Source organism: Thalassophryne amazonica, chromosome 4 (genome assembly GCF_902500255.1).
Source record: "Thalassophryne amazonica chromosome 4, fThaAma1.1, whole genome shotgun sequence".
Taxonomy (NCBI): Eukaryota; Metazoa; Chordata; class Actinopteri; order Batrachoidiformes; family Batrachoididae; genus Thalassophryne; species Thalassophryne amazonica.
In genome coordinates this window covers 25,152,221-25,173,263 of record NC_047106.1, presented here as the reverse complement: position 1 = coordinate 25,173,263, position 21,043 = coordinate 25,152,221, and the positions used below count along the sequence as shown (strand labels likewise).

The 21,043-nt window shown below is 42.6% G+C and overlaps 1 protein-coding gene across 3 annotated transcripts in view; it reads right to left on the bottom strand.

Moving 5' to 3' along the window:
- tmprss4a (transmembrane serine protease 4a) overlaps positions 1-19,694 on the bottom strand; it is a 49,624-nt gene extending 29,930 nt beyond the window's left edge. For 2 of the 3 annotated variants that reach the window (XM_034169269.1, XM_034169270.1), the window contains exon 1: positions 1,662-2,050. In XM_034169269.1, the coding sequence (XP_034025160.1) occupies positions 1,662-1,667 (6 nt within the window). In that variant the 5' untranslated portion in view covers positions 1,668-2,050. Of the gene's footprint in view, positions 1-1,661; positions 2,051-19,499 lie in introns of those variants that run through there. The other variant, XM_034169271.1, reaches the window with a different exon arrangement.
- Positions 19,695-21,043: the final 1,349 nt, after the last annotated feature.

Below are 21,043 nucleotides of genomic sequence, written 5' to 3'. Positions count from 1 at the left end.
CACTGCTTTATTTTCCAAGACCTCCGCCTCACAGCGACACTGCTATTGAGTTGAGAGTTGAGCTTCGGTGCTCCTCTCGACTGTTTCACTGCTGCAAGCTGTGTAGCAAACAGGAGCTTCCAGCAGTGGGCAGGGCGCACAAAGACAGAAGTGTTGACTCATTGTTTGGGTCTGTGGTCGTCTTTGACGCTACCAGAAGCGATCATTGTGTTAAAACTCAAAATCAGCTTGTTAGTAGTTGTAAGTGGATTGGAGACAATACTGAAAGTTATCGGTTAGCTGTAGCTTCCGATAAATTTTGGGGTGGTTTATTGGTTTAGTTTTATAAAAGATAACTTTTCAGTTAGCTGATTATCTGTTATTGAAGCTAACTTTTTGGTTAGCTGTGCCCACCACTGCCTACAGTAAAATTTGGAGGTGGTTCCATCATCCTGTGGGGCTGTGTGGCCAGTGCAGGTACTGGGAATCTTGTTCAAATCGAGGATCACATGGATTCCAGTCAATATCAGCAGATTATTGAGAACAATGTTCATGAATCAGTGACAAAGTTGAAGTTGCGCCGGGGCTGGATCTTTCAGCAAGACAACGACCCTAAACACTGCTCAAAATCTACTAAGGCATTCATGCAGAGGAACAAGTTCTGGAATGGTCATCTCAGTCCCCAGACCTGAATATTACTGAAAATCTGTGGTGTGATTTTAAGCGGGCTGTCCATGCTCGGAAACCAACAAACCTGACTGAACTGGAGATGTTTTGTAAAGAAGGATGGTCCAAAATACCATCAACCAGAATCCAGACTATATAGGAAGCGTTTAGAGGCTGTTATTTCTGCAAAAGGAGGATCTGCTAAATATTGATGTATTTTTTCTGTTGGGGTGCCCAAATTTATGTACCTGCCTAATTTTGTTTAAGAATTATTGCACACTTTCTGTATATCCTATAAACTTCATTTCACTTCTCAAATATCACTGTGTTTGTCTGCTATATGATATATTTAACTGAAATTGCTGATCCAAACAACCAATGATTTATAAAGGAAAATCATGGAAATCATCAGGGGTGCCAAAACATTTACACACAACTGTAGTGTCCAAAAATTACAATGGGTGCATTATGGCTACACTGAGCATAGGTAAGTAAGCCCCTTAGGTACGTTATGAAAATTCTATCTACATTCTGTCTTTATACATCTACAAAAATGGGAGAAAATGGGGTTTTGTGGCATTTGCGCTGTTGTCCTGAGTCTTTTTGCATGAAAGACTCACATTAATCACATTATTAATAATAATAGCTAAAATGGACTTTGGTGTGCTATTTCAAGGAATATTTGGTATGTACACATTTTTGGTAGTGCTCGAGTGCCTTTTGGTGTAATTTCCAAGCAAATCCATTCAGGACTTTTTGAGCTACAAAGTGTTAAATTTTGGGTATAATCAAAATAAGTGTGTACACTTACAGTGTGTACCCTGACTAATGTCAACTACTAAGTCCTGTACACAGCAGAAACTGACGGTAGTCATGTGCTCAAAAAACACATCTTTGTGCTGAAACTGGCGACGATGCTGCAGATATTCCCTCTGATTCAAACCACTAACGTGGCTCGTCATTGTCACAGAATCTTGTAGTCCGTGTCTGTCAGTTCCTTTTCCTATTCCACTCACCCACATGATGCAGTTGTCCTTCTTGTTAAGGCCCAGATGTACCTCATCAAACGGGGGCTCAGAGTGAACACTGCCCTCCCTCCCTGGAGGTGGGCCTCCCCTAAACGCTCTGTCCTCTGGATGTCCTTGTTCTTCTTCTTAAACCCTCCTGTTCCACTGACTTAAACTCCAAAACCAGGTTTGGTTTATTCTCTCTCTTCCTCCTCCCTTTTTGTTTCTGCCGTAGGGTAACCTAATCCGGTACGATTCAAACCCGACTTTCCCTTCACAGTCTGTGATTAAGCGTGATATTGTGTCGTTTTCTGTTTCAAATTGAGAGGGAAGTGTTTTCGAATGACCCAACCTTCCTCACAAAACAAAACTACACGACTGTAGGTAATATGAGATTTTCAACCCTCCTCTCTGTGTCCGTGCCGCTCCCTACCTGTGCATCTTCATCAGTTCTCCTCCCACTTCAGATGTGCTAAACTTTCTGCATAGAAGCACACCACCCTTTACTATGTGCCCCTTTTGTGTCTGTCACTTCATTAACTCCCCTCCAGTGGTTGAATTTTTGGTAAAATGCATCGAACACTCAAACGCCCGTGCATCTGCACAGGTTAGATAGAAAAGTTGAAACGCACATGAGAGAAAGCTGACAGTTGTGGTTTGACGGTCGGTCGCCCTGAGGGCGAGGCATGCTGTTCTGACAGTCTAATGAAAGTCAGTTGGTATCTGCCGGAAGTCTTTTCTGAATTTTCTGCTGTGACTCATACCATAGAACCTCTTATGCCAAAACAAGAATATGACAAATAACATAAGCTCTCTTTGAAAACCGATTTCAGAACATATGCTCCCATATTACAGTGGCTTTGTGGTTAGCACTGCTGCCTCACAGTGAGGAGGTACTGGGATTGCTTCCCACCTGGTCTTTTTTGTGTTGTCCCCGTGCTTGTGTGGACGCACCCCAGGTGCGCTGGCTTCCATCCACTTCCAAAGACATGCAGGTTCGATGAAGTGGAAACTGCAGGTGTGAATTTGTTTGTTTGTATGTGTAGGTCCTGTGATAGACTGGCAGCCTGACCAGGGTGTACCCCGCCTCTCTCCAAATGACCTTTGGAATAGGCTCCAGCCCCCCGTGAATGGAAAATGAATGAATGCTGCCATATGAATTTGAAGTTGTAGCCAAGTGCTTGCTCACAGGGGGTCGTTTTGACCGTTGGGGTTTTACATAATTATTGTATGGCCTTGCCTTACAATATAAAGCGCCTTGGGGCAACTGTTTGTTGTGATTTGGCGATATATAAAAAAATTGATTGATAAATTGATTGATTGATTGAAGTTGAAAGCAAGATGAAGTTGAAGATTTCGGAGGCCGGAGAAAATTCGTAATTCATAATTAGGAATATTCTTAATTCATAATTGGGATTTGGTTGTTCAAGTGGAACTGTAAAAAGTGTTTTTCATTGCTAAAACCACAACACGGCAGGCTTATCAAGCCTGAAGGACAAACTGCCTGACTGTTTTCCTCCAGAGGAATGTCTTCAGGCCTTACTGATTATTATTTGGCTCCTTTCTTATCTCAACCCACAAAGAAAATAAACTGTTTTTCATAGGACTGAAGCATGCTCCACTCCCTCCCCCCACCCCCCTCCTACCCCCCATCACACACACCCCACTCTGGCTTCTGCTCACGTTACCCCCCTTCTCTTCTGCAGGGGCGGCGCGGTTTTAGCTGCTGCTGGTCCCCGTTCCCCCCACAAGCTGACGGTGGCGCAACTCAGGGTTGCTGCTTGACCTTCACCCACTTGCCTCAATTCGGATAACGGACTTCTTCAAATTTAGTGCACATAAACAATGTCAAATGTGTATGTGCTGTCCTTAATTCTGATGTGTGCCATTATTACTGTAAACAAGTAATAATTGTGGACTAATTGCTGTCTGAGGTAACTGGAGTGTAAACATAATTTCTCCACTGTGAGATCAATAAAGTATATCTCATCTCATTTACAAACAAGTCATACATTATGTAAATGAGATGTCAAAGAATTTTGGATGTAATCACCTTCTTTCGCTAGATGATTTTCTGTCTTTCATGTGATATCAGTGTAGAACAGGCAGCTCCTCGGGAAAAGGCATTGGGTTTCCAATGTGTACATTTTGGTTTGAGTCACAGTCACTGTACCTGTCTGTGTCCTGGGGCAAGACACCTTATTTGCCTCAGTCCAGTCCACCCAGCTGTAAATGGATACTGAACTTGTTTGGTTAAAAAACCTGCATCAGACTGGCCTGCCATCTATGGTACAGAATCCAGACATGAGCAGCAGGCACTAATAGACGTCTGGGCCTGTGTAGACTTAGACTTCTTCATGTGAGGTCAATGTGTGCCCCAAGGTTGAACAGTTTTTGGGATTAGTATGTTTTCTTGCCAACAAGAATGTCTCAAGTTCAAGGCTACTCTTGTCCCATTTATCTGGAGTTGTGTCAAGAAGGTTATCTGTCATAAAATGTGGCAAATCAACATGAGGATCCTTACCAGATCTGCTGTGGTGACTCTGTGCAGAAATGGGAGAAGCTTAACGTTCAGGCACTTATTCACTAGTGCTTTGGTTAATTTAATAATTGCGCTATTTTTGCCCATATCTTATGAAATATAAGTATATATAAATATAAATCAATTAATTTGACATATAGCAAATCTATACTTCTGCCGACCAGGTTGGGGTAAATCATTCACTCCAGGTTGTCCACTTTTTTTTTCTCCAAAATTTCAGGATTAAATTTATCAAAAGTATTATCAGTTTTTGATGTTTTGTATTAGTCGTGCATTTGTAAAATATTTGGCATATGTGCAGTAGGTCTAAACTTGGCTGTGCACGATAGACGACTGAGCCTCATCTACATTCAGTCTTACATGGAAGTGTGGTTTATAGTCGGAATTGGACGGTAATTGTCAAAGACTCAAACACTCTTAGGCAGATAAAGTGTTGTTGCATAAGGCAACACCATGGTGTAAGTAATGCAAACCCCAACTCACTATTCCCAATAACTTTGACTTGCCCACAAGCCAGGGCATGAATACATTTGAAATGCTTATTTTCATGAAAACATTATTTCAGAAATTTGATTGCATAAGTCAAAAATTGACCTGTGATTTCATCTGAACATTGTGTAGTTTTATTAACAGTGATGTCTGTCAAACCTCTTAATTAACTATGTTTTAAAAATACGTGATAACCATTCTTTTCACAAGGTCAGTGCTTCTAAAAGTAAAACTGCAAATGGCATGAGACAGTGAAATAAAACAAATTAAATAATCTCAATCTGCAGTGTGAGGAACCCCCCCCCCCCCCCCCCAAAAAAACCCCAAAACCATTGAGGTTGTTTAACAGAGAAACAGTTTGATTCCAACATAACATGTTGTGAGACCTAGATGTTTTAAAATACTGTGATACACAGACAGCCTCTGAACCTTCTCGAGAAAAGGTCTCTAAGGCAATAACCTCTCTTAACCTCACTGAAATGCAGGTAGTCATAAAACACTTTTATAGTATCATAACGGTTTTGTAACCTGGCACATGGTCTACTTTTATATGTTTATCTAGCTGTTTTTTTTAAATTCAATATCATTCAGTTAGCAATGGCTTTGGGGTAATACCATATAAAAACCATCCCATCATACTGTACATGAAACATATACTCATCTGTTTTTCATATTCTCCAGTGTATGTGATTTCCCATTTACACAATAAAGCATCATACAGCTCCTCTGACCTCATGTTTGACATGTTTGGGCGTGTTTGACTGACAACGTTTGTGTTTTTCCCTTGTTGACCTTTATGTTGCTGAAACAGGTTAATCTGGTTCATACTCCCGTCAGCTTTCACAACAACATGCACCCATGTTTGGTACATCCTCTAAAATATGGTAGCTAGGTAGGTAGGTAGTTAAGTAAACAATAAATCCTATCATCTTCTAAGTTACAAAATTAATTTTTTTTTTTTTTTTTGGCCTACGCAGTATCTTGTAGGCATTTTTGCCACCTGCTGGGCAGTTGGGGTTGCTGAATTGATGATAGATTAGGAACAGGTGTACTTGTTCTTGAGGCAGATTGTTTCTACACAGAAAAGTAGAAAATCTTGGAAAATAACCTCATGATTTTCTGAGTGTTTCAAAGTTGTTAAAGTTAATACACTCACAGTTTTGTATGAATGCATTTGAAACAGACACTTCATGCTCTCTTATTTTGTCTCAACATGGTGTGTGTGTGTGTGTGTGTGTGTATGTGTGTGTATGTATGTATGTATGTGTTGTTTTTGAAGTTACAATCCCAAATCATAAAAAAGTTGATATTGTAAGGAAAAATAAAAAGAGACAGTAATGCCTGCATTCTTAAGGTGTTGGGAAAAGGATCCAAGGGCAGACTGTATGGACTGGTACAGAACTGTCCGAACCAAATTATTATTATTATTATTATTATTATTATTATTACTTGATTAGATTAGAGATTAGATATAATTTTATTCATCCTTTGGGAAGACTCCCTCAGGGAAACTGAGGTTCCAGCAGCATTGTATAGCAGCACACAGGGTAAGAAGCACACAGAGTATCAAAAATGAAAGTAAAAAAAAAAAACAGTTTGCAAATATAAATATAAGTACCAGACATACTGATCAATACTGGATTACTCACTACTACTGTTCCTCTCCTTCCCATCCCCTGTCTTCCTGTTACTCCTCCTCCCACTGAATGAGGAGTTGTACAGTCTGATGGTCTGAGCGACAAAGCAGTTTTTCAGTCTGTTGGTCCTGCACTTGGGAAGGAGCAGTCTGTGGCTATTATTATTTTTTTGTAAAATGGCATTTTAATTATGTTAGGTACCAATATCATAATACTCCCCATTTTGGAGATGCAGTCTATTAGCACATATGTGGAGAATGGTATAAGGATCATTTTGGTGCTATGTTTGAGGACAGAACCACTGTATGCTAAATTAAAAAACAAAAACAAAAAAAAAAACATGGATTTGAGGGTGTTGTGAAATACTAGGCCACATTATGGCAATATACAGTTATGTTCAAATATTGCAGTGTGACCCAGTAAGTAAAGTTCAAAATTCTTAAAATAGCATTAATGTCCACATACACTCAACAAAAATATAACCGCAGCACTTTTGGTTTTGCTCCCATTTTGTATGAGATGAACTCAAAGATCTAAAACTTTTTCCACATACACAATATCACCATTTCCCTCAAATATTGTTCACAAACCAGTCTAAATCTGTGATAGTGAGCACTTCTCCTTTGCTGAGATAATCCATCCCACCTCACAGGTGTGCCATATCAAGATGCTGATTAGACACCATGATTAGTGCACAGGTGTGCCTTAGACTGCCCACAATAAAAGGCCACTCTGAAAGGTGCAGTTTTGTTTTATTAGGGGGGATACCAGTCAGTATCTGGTGTGACCACCATTTGCCTCATGCAGTGCAACACATCTCCTTCGCATAGAGTTGATCAGGTTGTCAATTGTGGCCTGTGGAATGTTGGTCCACTCCTCTTCAATGGCTGTGCGAAGTTGCTGGATATTGGCAGGAACTGGTACACGCTGTCGTATACGCCGGTCCAGAGCATCCCAAACATGCTCAATGGGTGACATGTCCGGTGAGTATGCCGGCCATGCAAGAACTGGGACATTTTCAGCTTCCAAGAATTGTGTACAGATCCTTGCAACATGGGGCCGTGCATTATCCTGCTGCAACATGAGGTGATGTTCTTGGATGTATGGCACAACAATGGGCCTCAGGATCTCGTCACGGTATCTCTGTGCATTCAAAATGCCATCAATAAAATGCACCTGTGTTCTTCATCCATAACAGACGCCTGCCCATACCATAACCCCACCGCCACCATGGGCCACTCGATCCACAACATTGACATCAGAAAACCGCTCACCCACACGATGCCACACACGCTGTCTGCCATCTGCCCTGAACAGCGGGATTCATCCGTGAAGAGAACACCTCTCCAACGTGCCAAACGCCAGCGAATGTGAGCATTTGCCCACTCAAGTCGGTTACGACGACGAACTGGAGTCAGGTCGAGACCCCGATGAGGACGACGAGCATGCAGATGAGCTTCCCTGAGACGGTTTCTGACAGTTTGTGCCAAATTCTCTGAAACGCCTTTGGAGACGGCTTATGGTAGAGAAATGAACATTCAATACACGAGCAACAGCTCTGGTTGACATTCCTGCTGTCAGCATGCCAATTGCACGCTCCCTCAAATCTTGTGACATCTGTGGCATTGTGCTGTGTGATAAAACTTCACCTTTCAGAGTGGCCTTTTATTGTGGGCAGTCTAAGGCACACCTGTGCACTAATCATGGTGTCTAATCAGCATCTTGATATGTCACACCTGTGAGGTGGGATGGATTATCTCAGCAAAGGAGAAGTGCTCACTATCACAGATTTAGACTGGTTTGTGAACAATATTTGAGGGAAATGGTGATATTGTGTATGTGGAAAAAGTTTTAGATCTTTGAGTTCATCTCATACAAAATGGGAACAAAACCAAAAGTGTTGCGTTTATATTTTTGTTGAGTATGTAAATGGATTAGGAACACTGCACATTCTATTCCAAATAAAAACATAAAGAAAAAAAAAGATCAAACTTGTTATTACTTTACAGAAAGTGAAGAAAAATTAATACGATGCTGTTCCAAAAAGCAGTCTCTGCATTTTTTCTTTTTGTGACTGTCATTACATCCTTACATTTGGCCCTTACTTATGGAGAAAGGCAGAAGATGTTGTACTTGTTGGTTTTAATGCACTTCTCTTTGAAAATGGGAGTAAAATGCGTCCTTTCAGACATTATTCAGAAGAACAGTGTACTTTGATTAAAAAGTTGATTGAAGAGGGTAAAACATCTAAAGAAGTGCAGAAAATGACAGAATGATCTCAAATGCTTTAAAACGGCAATGAAAACCAGAAAAATGTGGAAGAAAATAGACATTTAAAGACTCAGCCATTGATCAGCTCCAGCATGATCAAATAAAGTCTAAAATTACCTGTGAGTACTGTAACAATTAGACGATGCCTATGTGAAGCCAAACTATGGGCAAGAAGCTCCCACCAAGTCCCATTGTTGAAAAAACAATATGCACTGAAGAGGTTACAATTAGACAAAGATCACATCAGCTGGCCTAAAGAGAAATGGCACAACATTTTGTGGACTGATGAAAGCAAGGCTGTACCTTCTGAGTCTTCTTCTTCTTTTCCTTTCGGCTGTTCCCGTTAGGGGTCGCCACAGCAGATCAATCGTTTCCATCTCACCCTGTCCTCTGTATCTTCCTCTGTCACAACAACCACCTGCATGTCCTCCCTCAGCACATCCATAAACCTCCTCTTTGGTCTCCCTCTTCTCCTCCTGCCTGGTGGGTCCATCCTCAGCATCCTTCTCCCTATATACCCTGGGTCTCTCCTCTGCACATGTCCAAACCATCTCAATCTCGCCTCTCTGACTTTGTCTCCAAACGTCCCACCTGAGCTGTCCTTCTGATATGTTCATTCCTAATTTTGTCCATTCTTGTCACTCCCAAAGAGAATCTCAACATCTTCAGCTGTGCCACCTCCAGCTCTGCCTCCTGTCTTTTTGTTAGTGCCACTGTCTCTAAACCATACAACATAGCTGGTCTCACTACTGTTTTGTAAACTTTCCCCTTCACTCTTGCTGATATTCTTCAGTCACAAATCACTCCTGCCACCTTTCTCCACCCACTCCACCCTGCCTGCACTCTCTTCTTCACCTCTCTACCACACTCTCCATTATTTTGAACAGTTGACCCCAAATATTTAAACTCATCTACTTTCACCACTTCTACTCCTTGTAACTGCACTATTCCACTGGGCTCCCTCTCATTCACACACATGTACTCAGTCTTGCTTCTACTGACTTTCATTCCCCTTCTCTCCAAAGCATATCTCCACCTCTCCAGACTAGACTCAACTTGCTCTCTACTCTCACTACAGATGGCTGCACATCCCATGTGGCTGAGTTATTGTACTTTCTGAGTCTAGGGGACCAAAAGACTCCAGACCAAGACCGTGACCAGTTCTGATCTGGACAGCAAACTGGACTGGCCAACCCACACCAACCACCTGTACAGGAAGGGACAGAGCAGGCTGAACTTTCTGGGGAGGATGTGGTCATTTAACATCTACAGAAAACTCCTGTGGATGTTCTACCAGTCCGTAGTAGCCTGCGTCCTCTTTTACACCATGGTGTGCTTGGGGGGGCAGCACATCCAGGCTGGACAAACTGATCAGGCGGGCTGACTCTGTGGTTGGCATGAAGCTGGAGTCTCTGGTGATAGTGGCAGAGAAAAGAACACTGGACAAACTTCTGGACATTATGGGTAATGCCAGTCACCCTCTGCACACTGTCATCAGCAAACCAGAAGAGCCTCTTCAGCCACAGACTGCTTAGTCCCAAGTGCAGGACCAACTGAAAAACTGCTTTGTCCCTCAGGCCATCAGACTGTACAACTCCTCTCTTGGGGGGAGGAGTAACAGGAAGACAGAGGATAGGAAGGAGAGGAACAGGAGTAGCCAGTAAACTAGTAGAGATCAGTATGTCTGGTATTTATATTTGTGTATTTATATTTATAAATTGTTTTTTTACTTTCATTTTTGATGCTCTGTGTGCTTCTTACCCTGTGTGCTGTTACACAATGCTGCTGTAACCTCAATTTCCCTGTCTTTCTAAGGGATCAATAAAGTTCTATCTAATCTAAAAGATGACTTCCAAGCCACAGTACACTGTGAACACCGTGAGGAGTGGTGGAGCAAGCATCATGATATGGGGATGTTTCTCATACTATGGTGTGGGGTCTGTCTATACCAGGGATCATGGATCAGTTTGATCAGAATACTTGAAGAGATCATGTTGCCTTATGCGAAAGAGGAAATGCCCTTGAAATGGTTGTTTCAACAAGACAAATGACCCCAAACACACCAGCAAGCAAGCAGCACCTTGTTCTGGACCAGCAAGATTAATGTTATGGAGTGGCCAGCCCAATCCCAGGACCTTAATCCAGGAGAAAACTTGCGGGGTGACTTCAAAAATACTGTTTCTGAGGCAATTCTTGAATGTAGTCCAATCATCCTGGACTGGAATTCACAGGTGCCAGAACTGGTCGATTCCATGCAACACAGATGTGAAGTTGTTCTCAGAAACAGTGGTTCTACAGCTAAATATTAGTTCACTGATTCACTGAATCTTCAAACATTTTTCAGTTTATACAGTAAATGAGTTTGTAAAGAAAAATGGAGATACTGCTATTTTTTTGAACAGCATAATATTCCCTTTTCTCCACTTTCTGCAAAATAGTAACAAATTGGATACATTTTTCTTTGTTTTGATTTGGAATAGAATGTGCAGCGTTCTCAATGCATTTGTGTGTTTGGAAATAAAAGCTATTTTAAGGATTTTGAGCTTTACTCACTTTTTTAAACACACTACTATTATTTTGAACCCAACTGTAGAAATAAAAATGCTTACTTTTACCTCATGTGACGTTTGCAACAGATTGTGTGCAAATGGAATCAGTACTTAAGAAGATAGCATATAATGTCCTAAAATGTTAATGGTGCATTATGACTTGGATTTAAATCCAAGGATGGATGTATATTAACAAATAAAATGAAGCTGACCACATAGAATATGAAATATCTTGGGGGTCATACTGTGAAATGTAAGAATCGTTGCATGTTTTTGTTTGTTTGTTTGCCATTTTCAATACTGTACAAATTTTGTCTGATTTGGGGCTTGAAATGAGTGTGTTTGTCAGTTTCTTTCATTTCCAAAACCTAGGTCTGGTGGCCACCAAGTCCACTGCGGCTTGTACATTAAAGGGGTCACATTATACACGCGTTTCAGCAAACTGATATGCAAAAGGTCAAAATTGTCTTAGAAACTGATATTAATATTTTAGCCGAAATCACCACGTAGATGGTACTGAGAAGATGCCTGCTGACACATCCAATGCTCAGCTCTCAAAGAAAAGACCTGTTTCTGTGCCTGTCACTTTAAATGTGAAGGAGCTGCTGCTCACTGAGCCCACTTTTTTTTATAGAGAGGACTTCTCAATCTGTCTTCGACAGTCTGTATGGGTGTCAGGTAAAAAGTGCAGAGGCTGAGTGGTCACATCTCACACAGAAATCAGGAGTCCAATCCGCATCTGAATACCAATTATGTACTTAACATCGGTTAGTTCATACTACCCAACAGTTACAGTACTGCATACTACAGTGGTGGCCAAAAGTATTGACACAGCATGATAAAATTGAATTTTTAGTTAATTGCTTATTAGCGCTCTATCGTATTACTCATAAAGTATGATGAAATATTTCATCATGTGCTCTGATTGGTTGTAAATGTGTCAGATGTAATATTGCATCATACTTTGCTAACCAGATTGTTTAATAAAATCTTGGAAAGTGAGAGGTGCCTGACGATTGGAGACGAAGTGTGCTGGTTCCTATTTTCAAGAACAAGGGTGATGTGCAGAGCTGCAGTAACTACAGAGGCATAAAGCTGATCAGCCACAGCATGAAGTTATGGGAAAGAGTAGTAGAAGCCAGGCTTAGAAAACAGGTGAAGATCTATGAGCAGCAATATGGTTTCATGCCGAGAAAGAGCACTACAATGCAATGTTTGCTCTGAGAATACTGTTGGAGAAGTACAGAGAAGGACAGAAAGCGTTACGTTGTGTGTTTGTGGATTTAGAAAAAGCTTATGATAGGGTGCCAAGAGAAGAGTTGTGGTATTGTATGAGGAAGTCTGGAGTGGCAGAGAAGTATGTTAGGGTAGTGCAGGACATGTACAAGAATAGTGTGACAGCGGTGAGATGCGCAGTCGGAATGACAGACTCATTCAAGGTGGAGGTGGGATTACACCAAGGATCAGCTCTGAGTCCTTTCTTGTTTGCAGTGGTGATGGACAGGTTGACGGATGAGATCAGACAGGAGTCCCCATGGACTATGATGTTTGCAGATGACATTGTGATCTGTAGTGAGAGTAGAGAGCAAGTTGAGTCTAGTCTGGAGAGGTGGAGATATGCTTTGGAGAGAAGGGGAATGAAAGTCAGTAGAAGCAAGACTGAATACATGTGTGTGAATGAGAGGGAGCCCAGTGGAATAGTGCAGTTACAAGGAGTAGAAGTGGTGAAAGTAGATGAGTTTAAATATTTGGGGTCACCTGTTCAAAGTAATGGAGAGTGTGGTAGAGAGGTGAAGAAGAGAGTGCAGGCAGGGTGGAGTGGGTGGAGAAAGGTGGCAGGAGTGATTTGTGATATGTTGTATCGCTTAGAGACAGTGGCACTAACAAAAAGACAGGAGGCGGAGCTGGAGGTGGCAGAGCTGAAGATGTTGAAATTCTCTTTGGGAGTGACAAGAATGGACAACATTAGGAATGAACATATCAGAGGGACAACTCAGGTGGGACGGTTTGGAGACAAAGTCAGAGAGGTGAGATTGCGATGGTTTGGACATGTGCAGAGGAGGGACCCAGGGTATATAGGGAGAAGGATGCTGAGGATGGAGCCACCAGGCAGAAGGAGAACAGGGAGGCCAAAGAGGAGGTTCATGGATGTGCTGAGAGAGGACATGCAGGTGGTTGGTGTGACAGAGGAAGATACAGAGGACAGGGTGAGATGGAAACGATTGATCTGCTGTGGCGACCCCTAACGGGAACAGCCGAAAGACAAAGAAGAAGAATATATATATATATATATATATATATATATATAAGAAATACGATCACAGACCCCAGTTCAAAACAAACTAGTAATGGCAAAAATTTGCGGGTTTGCATTGCCTTCTGCCGCCGGTATGTTCACTGGACTGCTGAGGACTGGCAGAAAGTTATTTTCAGTGACAAGGCAATGATCTTACAGTTCAACTGTTACAAGGCAACCATCCGGAGACCACGCAGCCAATGGTATTCACCATGGTACACCATTCCAGTTGTCAAGAACCCACCAAAGGTGATGGTCTGGGGTGCCATTTCCTGCCATGGGCGAGCTGGACTTCACAGTTTGGCTCCAGAAGAAACAGTCAATTCCCAGAAGTACTTGGAGTTTCTAAAGGAAGAGCTTCCTTACTTTTCCAAATTCCATGGGACCACCATATTTCAGCAAGATGGAGCACCATGCCACATGGCCAAAGTGGTGAAGAATTGGCTGAGGGACCAGGACATCCAGCTCTTGGAACCATGGCCAGGGTCATCTCCGGACCTCAACCCAATCGAGAATTGTTGGACCCAAGTGAAGAAAGCCGTTGCTGCCAAAAAAAACTTCCTCAGTGCATGAACTTCAAGAGACAATCAAACAAGCATGGATTCAAGAAGTCACACCGGATTACTGTCATTGCCTGTTTGATTCCATGCCAAAGCGGGTTGCTCAGGTTTTGAAGAACAAAGGACTCCATACGAAGTACTGAGTACTGTATAACAGATGTACATTGTTATGTGCTGTAATTTTAGCTAGGATTCTCTGTAAAATATAAATTTGATTAAAAAATTTAATTTTTTTTGTTTTGTCTCAATACTTTTGGCCACCACTGTAGATGTGAGTGAGGGTATAGTTGGGAATGATTCGGACGTACTTCACAGTCACCATCTTCCCTGTCAAATGACGTTTATGGACATACCTGCATATGTCACGAAAATTTGTATTTTTCAACAGTAGACTTTTTAAAATCCTTCCTGATACTTAATAAATGGGCACCCTGGAAATTGTGATACACTGCGTTTTGCCTTCTTTATAGTAAGCTGGAATGAGTAGACTGATGTACTCCAGATGTGGATTTGTGTGACATATGTGACAGAAGTCCAAAATGAGCCATCCAAGGCCAAATGTTATTATAATTATAGTAGCAGAATTTCTATTTGCATAGTCATAGAACAATGACACTTGCAGGATGTTTACACTGAAGCCCAGTGGCAGAAGTAGTTCCATTTGCCGAAAGAGTTCAAGAACACTTGGAGAAAATATGGGAGCAATTACAGCATCTCGCAAACCAAATTAAACAAACAGATGCCCGCGTTACGGAGCTTGCAGCGCAAGCCGTTCCGTTTCCTGCTGCTCCAGCTGCGGCACCATCGATACCGGTGCAGATAACTCCATCACCCAGAGATTTGGCTTCCGAACCAATTATTTGTCATCCGGAGCCTTATGCGGGAAACGTTGAAGCTTGTGCTCCGTTTTTGATGCAATGTTCTCTGGTTTTTGCTCAGCGACCGGCTTCCTTCTCTTCTGATGGTAGCCGTGTCTCATATGTGACAAATTTGCTCCGAGGTGACGCCTTAGCTTGGGTCACTGCGTTGTGGAGTAATAACTCTCCATTGTTAGGATCCTTTAAGGATTTCTCCCGGGAGTTCCGATTGGTTTTTGACCATCCAGTGAAAACAAATACCGTTGCCCAACGGTTGCTGAATCTCAGGCAGGGGAGGCGGAGTGCGGCGGATTATTTCGTGGATTTCCGAATTTTTTCTGCTCAGTCCAGTTGGAATGCCGCAGCTTTAAGAGGAGTGTTTGTGGATGGTTTAAAGGATTCATTAAAAGACGAGCTAGCAGTCCGTGACAAACCAAAAGATTTAGATGAGCTAATATCTTTGGTTATTCGTCTAGATGATCGGATAAAGGAGCGTGGACGCGAGAGAGGGTGGACATCAGAGCGGGTCTTTTCGTCTCTGGGCTTTCCCCGACACAGATCTGGGCTGCCTCTTCTTCACCCCACTGAGACTCCTCCGACGGGACCTCTGGCTCCTCTTGCAGATGAGCCCATGCAGCTCGGACGAGCTGAAGCCGCCATATTGCCCCGGTCACATAAGCGTCAAGAAAGATAGTGATGACGTATCTCCAGGTGTTCTGGGACAGGCACAATAATGGACACAAAAAAAAAAAAACATAATTAGTTATGTGGGCTGTTTTTGTTCTTTTGTAAGGGGTTATAAATTGTTTGGGTGTTTAGAGGCGGTTCTGGTGGGGTGAACGACTGGCGGTTCGGAGCTCGGCTGGACTCAGCCAATCGTTGGTTTTTATCATTTGAATTTAGGTATTTTCTGTTTGGGATTGGGTCGTTTTGTTTTGTTGTTTTTTATTTCCCTGCTTCCCTAACCCCAACCTCATTTGCTCTAAGACCGTTTGTCTTGTGGGTTGTGGGGTGGTGCAGGTTGGTCACGCTGAGTGTTTCTCAGAAGACCTCTGCACCTGGGGGGGGTTGTCAGGGGCGTTTTTTTGGGTTTGGTTAGGGCCCGGTTCCACTCCAGCCTCGGTGGGCCTTTGACCGTTCGTCATTGGTGTTACCGGGGTGTGGTGCAGCGGGAACATACCTCAGTCGGAGGGGTGGGCCGATCTGTTGCCGTTCGCCATTTCGGTAGTTCCGCCCCTCCCGATAGGCTGGTGGTATGGTCGGGTAGGGGCACCGGACGTATTTCCGGTTTTCTGCTGCGCTTCGGGGTTGGGACCAGGTTAGTTTTTCCTGTTTCCTTCCCCGGCTTAGTGGTTTTGTGCCGTTCGCCAAAATGGAGCTAACGACTGGCTCTGGGAGTGATCTGGGGTCTTTCGGGGTGCTGGGGGAGGTAACAGGGTTTTCCAGTTGTTTTATTTGCCCCCGGGGTGTTTTAATGAAGTCCGCCGGGGGTTGGATTTTTGTGTTTTTATGCTTCCTTCCGGGTTCCACCTCCAGGGTTGATGGGACGGTCCTCTGGGGGGCGCTGCTCCTCCATGTAAACCTGGGGACCTCTGTAGGATTCCGGTTTTGGTTGTCTCTCCTGGAACTGGCGGTAAAGGTCTTCTGGGGGGGAGGGGGGGGGGATTGGGCTCTGCATATCATTCTGGGGGGGGGGGGGGGGGGGTTGTTTGTTATTTTTCTTTGTGAATTTGTGTGTGTATTGTGTTGTTGGGGCTGTGTTGGGTTTTTGCATTTGGGGGTTTTTCTTTTCTTCCCGGGGTTGGATGGGACGGTCCCCTGGGGAGGTTTTGGGTGGGTTTTGTGTTTTTCTTGTATGGTGGGTTGTATATGGGACTTTTTTGGGGTTTTGTTGATGCCAGCCGGCCTTCCAGCCGCGGTGCCCTGTCCTGCTGTCTACTATGGACCTTGGGAGCGTTACGCTGTCTGCTTGCTGTCGTGGACCCCGGAGGGAGGTGCTGTTCTCGGGCCTGGTCTGTTCGGTCGCCGGGAGGCTTCCCGTTGATGGGGGGGTACTGTTGTGTGTTGGGGGGTTTGGCTGGATGTTTTTGTGTTGTTTTCTTTTCTTTGCTCTCCAGGTGGTATGCAAACTGGTTTTTGTCTGTGGAGAAGGTGCTGGCAGAAGAATCCTTCACCCTCATCAACATTATTGGCTGCACTTGTGGAGGATGTTCATGTGCAGGCCTAATGACTCGCAGCTCCTGTGGATGATGCTCACGTGCAGACTTAAAGACTTTCAGCTGAAGCAGATAATGAGATGGTGTTCTGCATTTAAGCCATGAGTGATTCAAGCAGAATTGCCGGGAACTCGACCTTGTGACGTTCGTTTGTGAGATGCTGAGGACCGTGCCTAGGTTTGACACATCGTGCCTGTGAAGGAGGACGGGTGAGGGACACATGCTGTCAGCACATATCAGAGAGTCAGTTTGTCGTGTCCACCTGGGGGGTGTTTGGCTGTGAATTTGAGTCCAGAAGCACCGGGCTTTGATCCCTTTGGGCGCTGGAGAGCGCGCCGTCCTTCACTCCGCCAGACAAACCATATATTATGTTGTACACAATTATTGCACAGAAAGGGAAATAAATGTTTTGTTTTTGGAACCGCTTTCTGGTTATTTAGCGCTGGGTTCAGTCAGACGCAGGTCCGCTCCTCAACCCGCGTTGGCACATAACAATTTATTTGTTGTATGATTGATGTTTTGTGAGCAGCAGGCCAAATGCAATTTCCTTCGGGATTAATAAAGTTCTTATCTATCTATCTATACCAAGGGGCGGTATGCATGGCTGAGAAAGAACACAGCATTCCAAGAAAAACACTTGCTACCTACACTAAAATTTGGAGGTGGTTCCATCATGCTGTGTGACTGTGTGGCCAGTGCAGGTACTGGGAATTTTGTTAAAGTTGAGGGTCACATGGATTCCGGTCAATATCAGCAGATTCTTGAGAACGATGTTCAAGAATCAGTGACAAAGTTGAAGTTGCACCGGGGCTGGATCTTTCAACAAGACAACGACCCTAAACACTGCTCAAAATCTACTAAGGCATTCATGCAGAGGAACAAGTACAACGTCCTGGACTGGCCATCTCAGTTCCAAGACATGAATATTATTGAAAATCTGTGGTGTGATTTTAAGCAGGTTGCCCATGCTCGGAAACCAACAAACATGAGATGTTTTGTTGGAAAGAACTGTCAAAAATACCTTCAACCAGAATACAGACTCTCATTGGAAGCTATAGGAAGCGTTTAGAGGCTGTTATTTCTGGGAGGATCTACTAAATATTGATGCATTTTTTGTGTTGGGGTGCCCAAATGTATGCACCTGCCTGATTTTGCTTAAAGAATTAATGCACACTTTCTGTAAATCCTATAAACTTCATTTCACTTCTCATGTATCACTGTGTTTGTCTGCTATATGATATATTTAACTGAAATTGCTGATCCAAACTTTGGCACCCTTGATGCCAAAGTTTGGCATCAAGGGTGCCAAACTTTTAGATACAACTGTAGGGATTTTTCCAGTTATCCAAGATTTTTCCTGACTTAAATAAACACAAACATGTAAAACAACAATAGTGAGGTTCTCTTGCAGAAAGAGAACCTGCTGCACAGTTGGGCTGATTCTTAAAAACCTACAAAAGTAAAAGTAATTTACTCGTAAATTTTAGGATTCAAAACTACATGACCGCCAAACTATTAAAACTTGTATGTAAATCGAGCGAATTTCTTTCAGACATCATACTGATTATTATTTATTTTTCCCCAGACAGACCGATAAGAGGATAGTTCACTAAAGTTCAGTAAGGAACGTGATTAAAGATGGATAATAGATCTGTTCTGAGTCTGCATCAGTAAATCATCCCTCATGGACAAATAAAAAAAAAAAAGAAATTAATGAATGAAAATCATCCAAGCAATCATGATACAACCTAGGGGGTGCAACAGGCCAAAAAACGACCCTCAGAACCTTACAATATTTCACACAGACCGAACTGTGGTCTGTGAACTGTTAAAACACTGTGAGGTCTGAATTATTGACCATGAAGTATATTTGCCATCTTCAGATGTGTATTTTAATGTAATTGTTCACCATTGCAAGTGATACAGTATATTACTGCTTTTTAATTTTGTGTTTGTATTTTGTTCTGTAGGTTTATGAGGAACACACAATGCCTTTATTGTGCCGTGATCTCCAAACCATGACTTGTACTGGTGAACAATACTGGAATGATTCAGCTCTGCTGATACCAAATACCAATTTAACATCTCTTCCCTCTACCTTAAAACAACAAATCTGTTAATTAATACATTTGTCTAGATGTACTTTAACCTAGTTGTCTTACAAAATACCAACTCAGACTGTGAACCAAAAGTTCGACTCCCCTAAAGAAAAAAATTCATAACTCACAACATGACATGCTGTAGAAGACTCAACTTGGATTCTCCCTGGTATCCAAACCAACAGTTTTGGCCAGTGTTGGACCAAAACCGATCCAAACTATGAGATCGGTGCACCTCTATTACAACCCTAATACGACCACATTCTCTTTTAAGTTGATGTAAAGCAGAAGGAGCATCAAGCTGATCATAATAAGTGCATAAGTTCCTCACCTGTCATATGGCTTTTAGTCCTTGTTAGATCTTCTGCTGATCAGTGAACAGTGACGCTGAAACAATCCCAGTGTCCAAAATTCTGCATTAGATTCTCTTTCAGGCCTTCTGAACTATCCTATATTGTTTTAATGATTATTATTTATCTTTTTAACAGCTACCGCCTGCCTTGCATTGTTTGTCCCACGTGTCTGTCCTCTACTTCTACAGCCAACAATTTAACTCTCACTCTTTTCCCTCTCTTTATTTCTTCCTTTCTCACCACCTCAATCTGCTGTCGCACCTGTTACACCATTAAATCTGTGTATCAGCCCAAATACCGAAAGGCTCTTTTGTGCATGTGGATGTTCGTTTGTTTACAACCTGCCTATTACTTGAGAAACAGGATTAGGGGAAGTAAAGCTTCGGATAAGCTTGGACAATAGCCGGTTAATCATTAACACCCTGGAATTACGTGTTCCCTGCAGGTCAAAGATTTGTTGATGGAAATCCGACAGACTCCCATTTGAGCAAAGGATTAAAGTATTAATATGAACCAGTTATTCCCACACATGAGAACACCACTGCCAATGTTGAAATAAGAAATCTGCTATCAAATCCCCCCCTGGCCCATTTATTTTTACAAAGCTAAATCACAAACTAAGTCACCCCAGGGCGCATCATAGGTGTAAAGTCTAAGTTTACTCATTCCATTAGCAAGCATTAGCAACAGTGGTCAGGAAAACCTCTCTCAAGCATTTTTTTTTTTTGATGACAGGAAGAAACCTCAAGTAGACCAAACTCACCATCTGCTTTGACCATGTTCACAACAACAACATAACAAATAAAAGAGAGTGCAGCAAAGAATTGCTCCCAGTTGCTCTCAGCGTGTTGTGAGCACCTTGCACAGCAGCACCCTGACATCGTTGTGTGACTGTGTAGGGGTGTGGGGGATGTGAGGAGTCAGGGTAAAGCGATTTGACCATAAAACCACTATATCAATGCAGTGAAGTCCGACTGTCACGCATGCAAAGACAGAAATGTTACAGCTCAGCAATCATATGGAGTCTCCTGGTCACAACAACCAATGGCGCATAAAATTCCAAATCCAAATGACCGAGACTAGAATTCCAACAAATGAACCACAAATGCCGTGTCAGTGATCAGTGTCAAATCAGTCACAGAAACACCCTCCAGACTCCATTCACATGATGGTTCATCAAATCCTCAGCTTACATGTGTTACATGAAAATTCAGTAAGGTATATCTTATATATTATATTCCAGTTCTAAGGTGGAACTATGCCAGTATACAAAGGTATATCTAAATATCTAAAAAGGAAGAGTAAAATAGGAGAATAGAAAAGAATAGATTACAGCCACTTAGGTGCCTGGTCTTGAGAACCAGGGATGGTATTACTGTCCTATGCTTTGCTAACATTGCATAGAATTTGGATGTGATAAGACTGAATTGTTCTCCACCAGTAATGGAGGGAAAGACAGTCATTCAGTACAACTAAGTCTATGTCAATTAGTACAGAGAACAGATGAGTGTTGTGTGGGCCG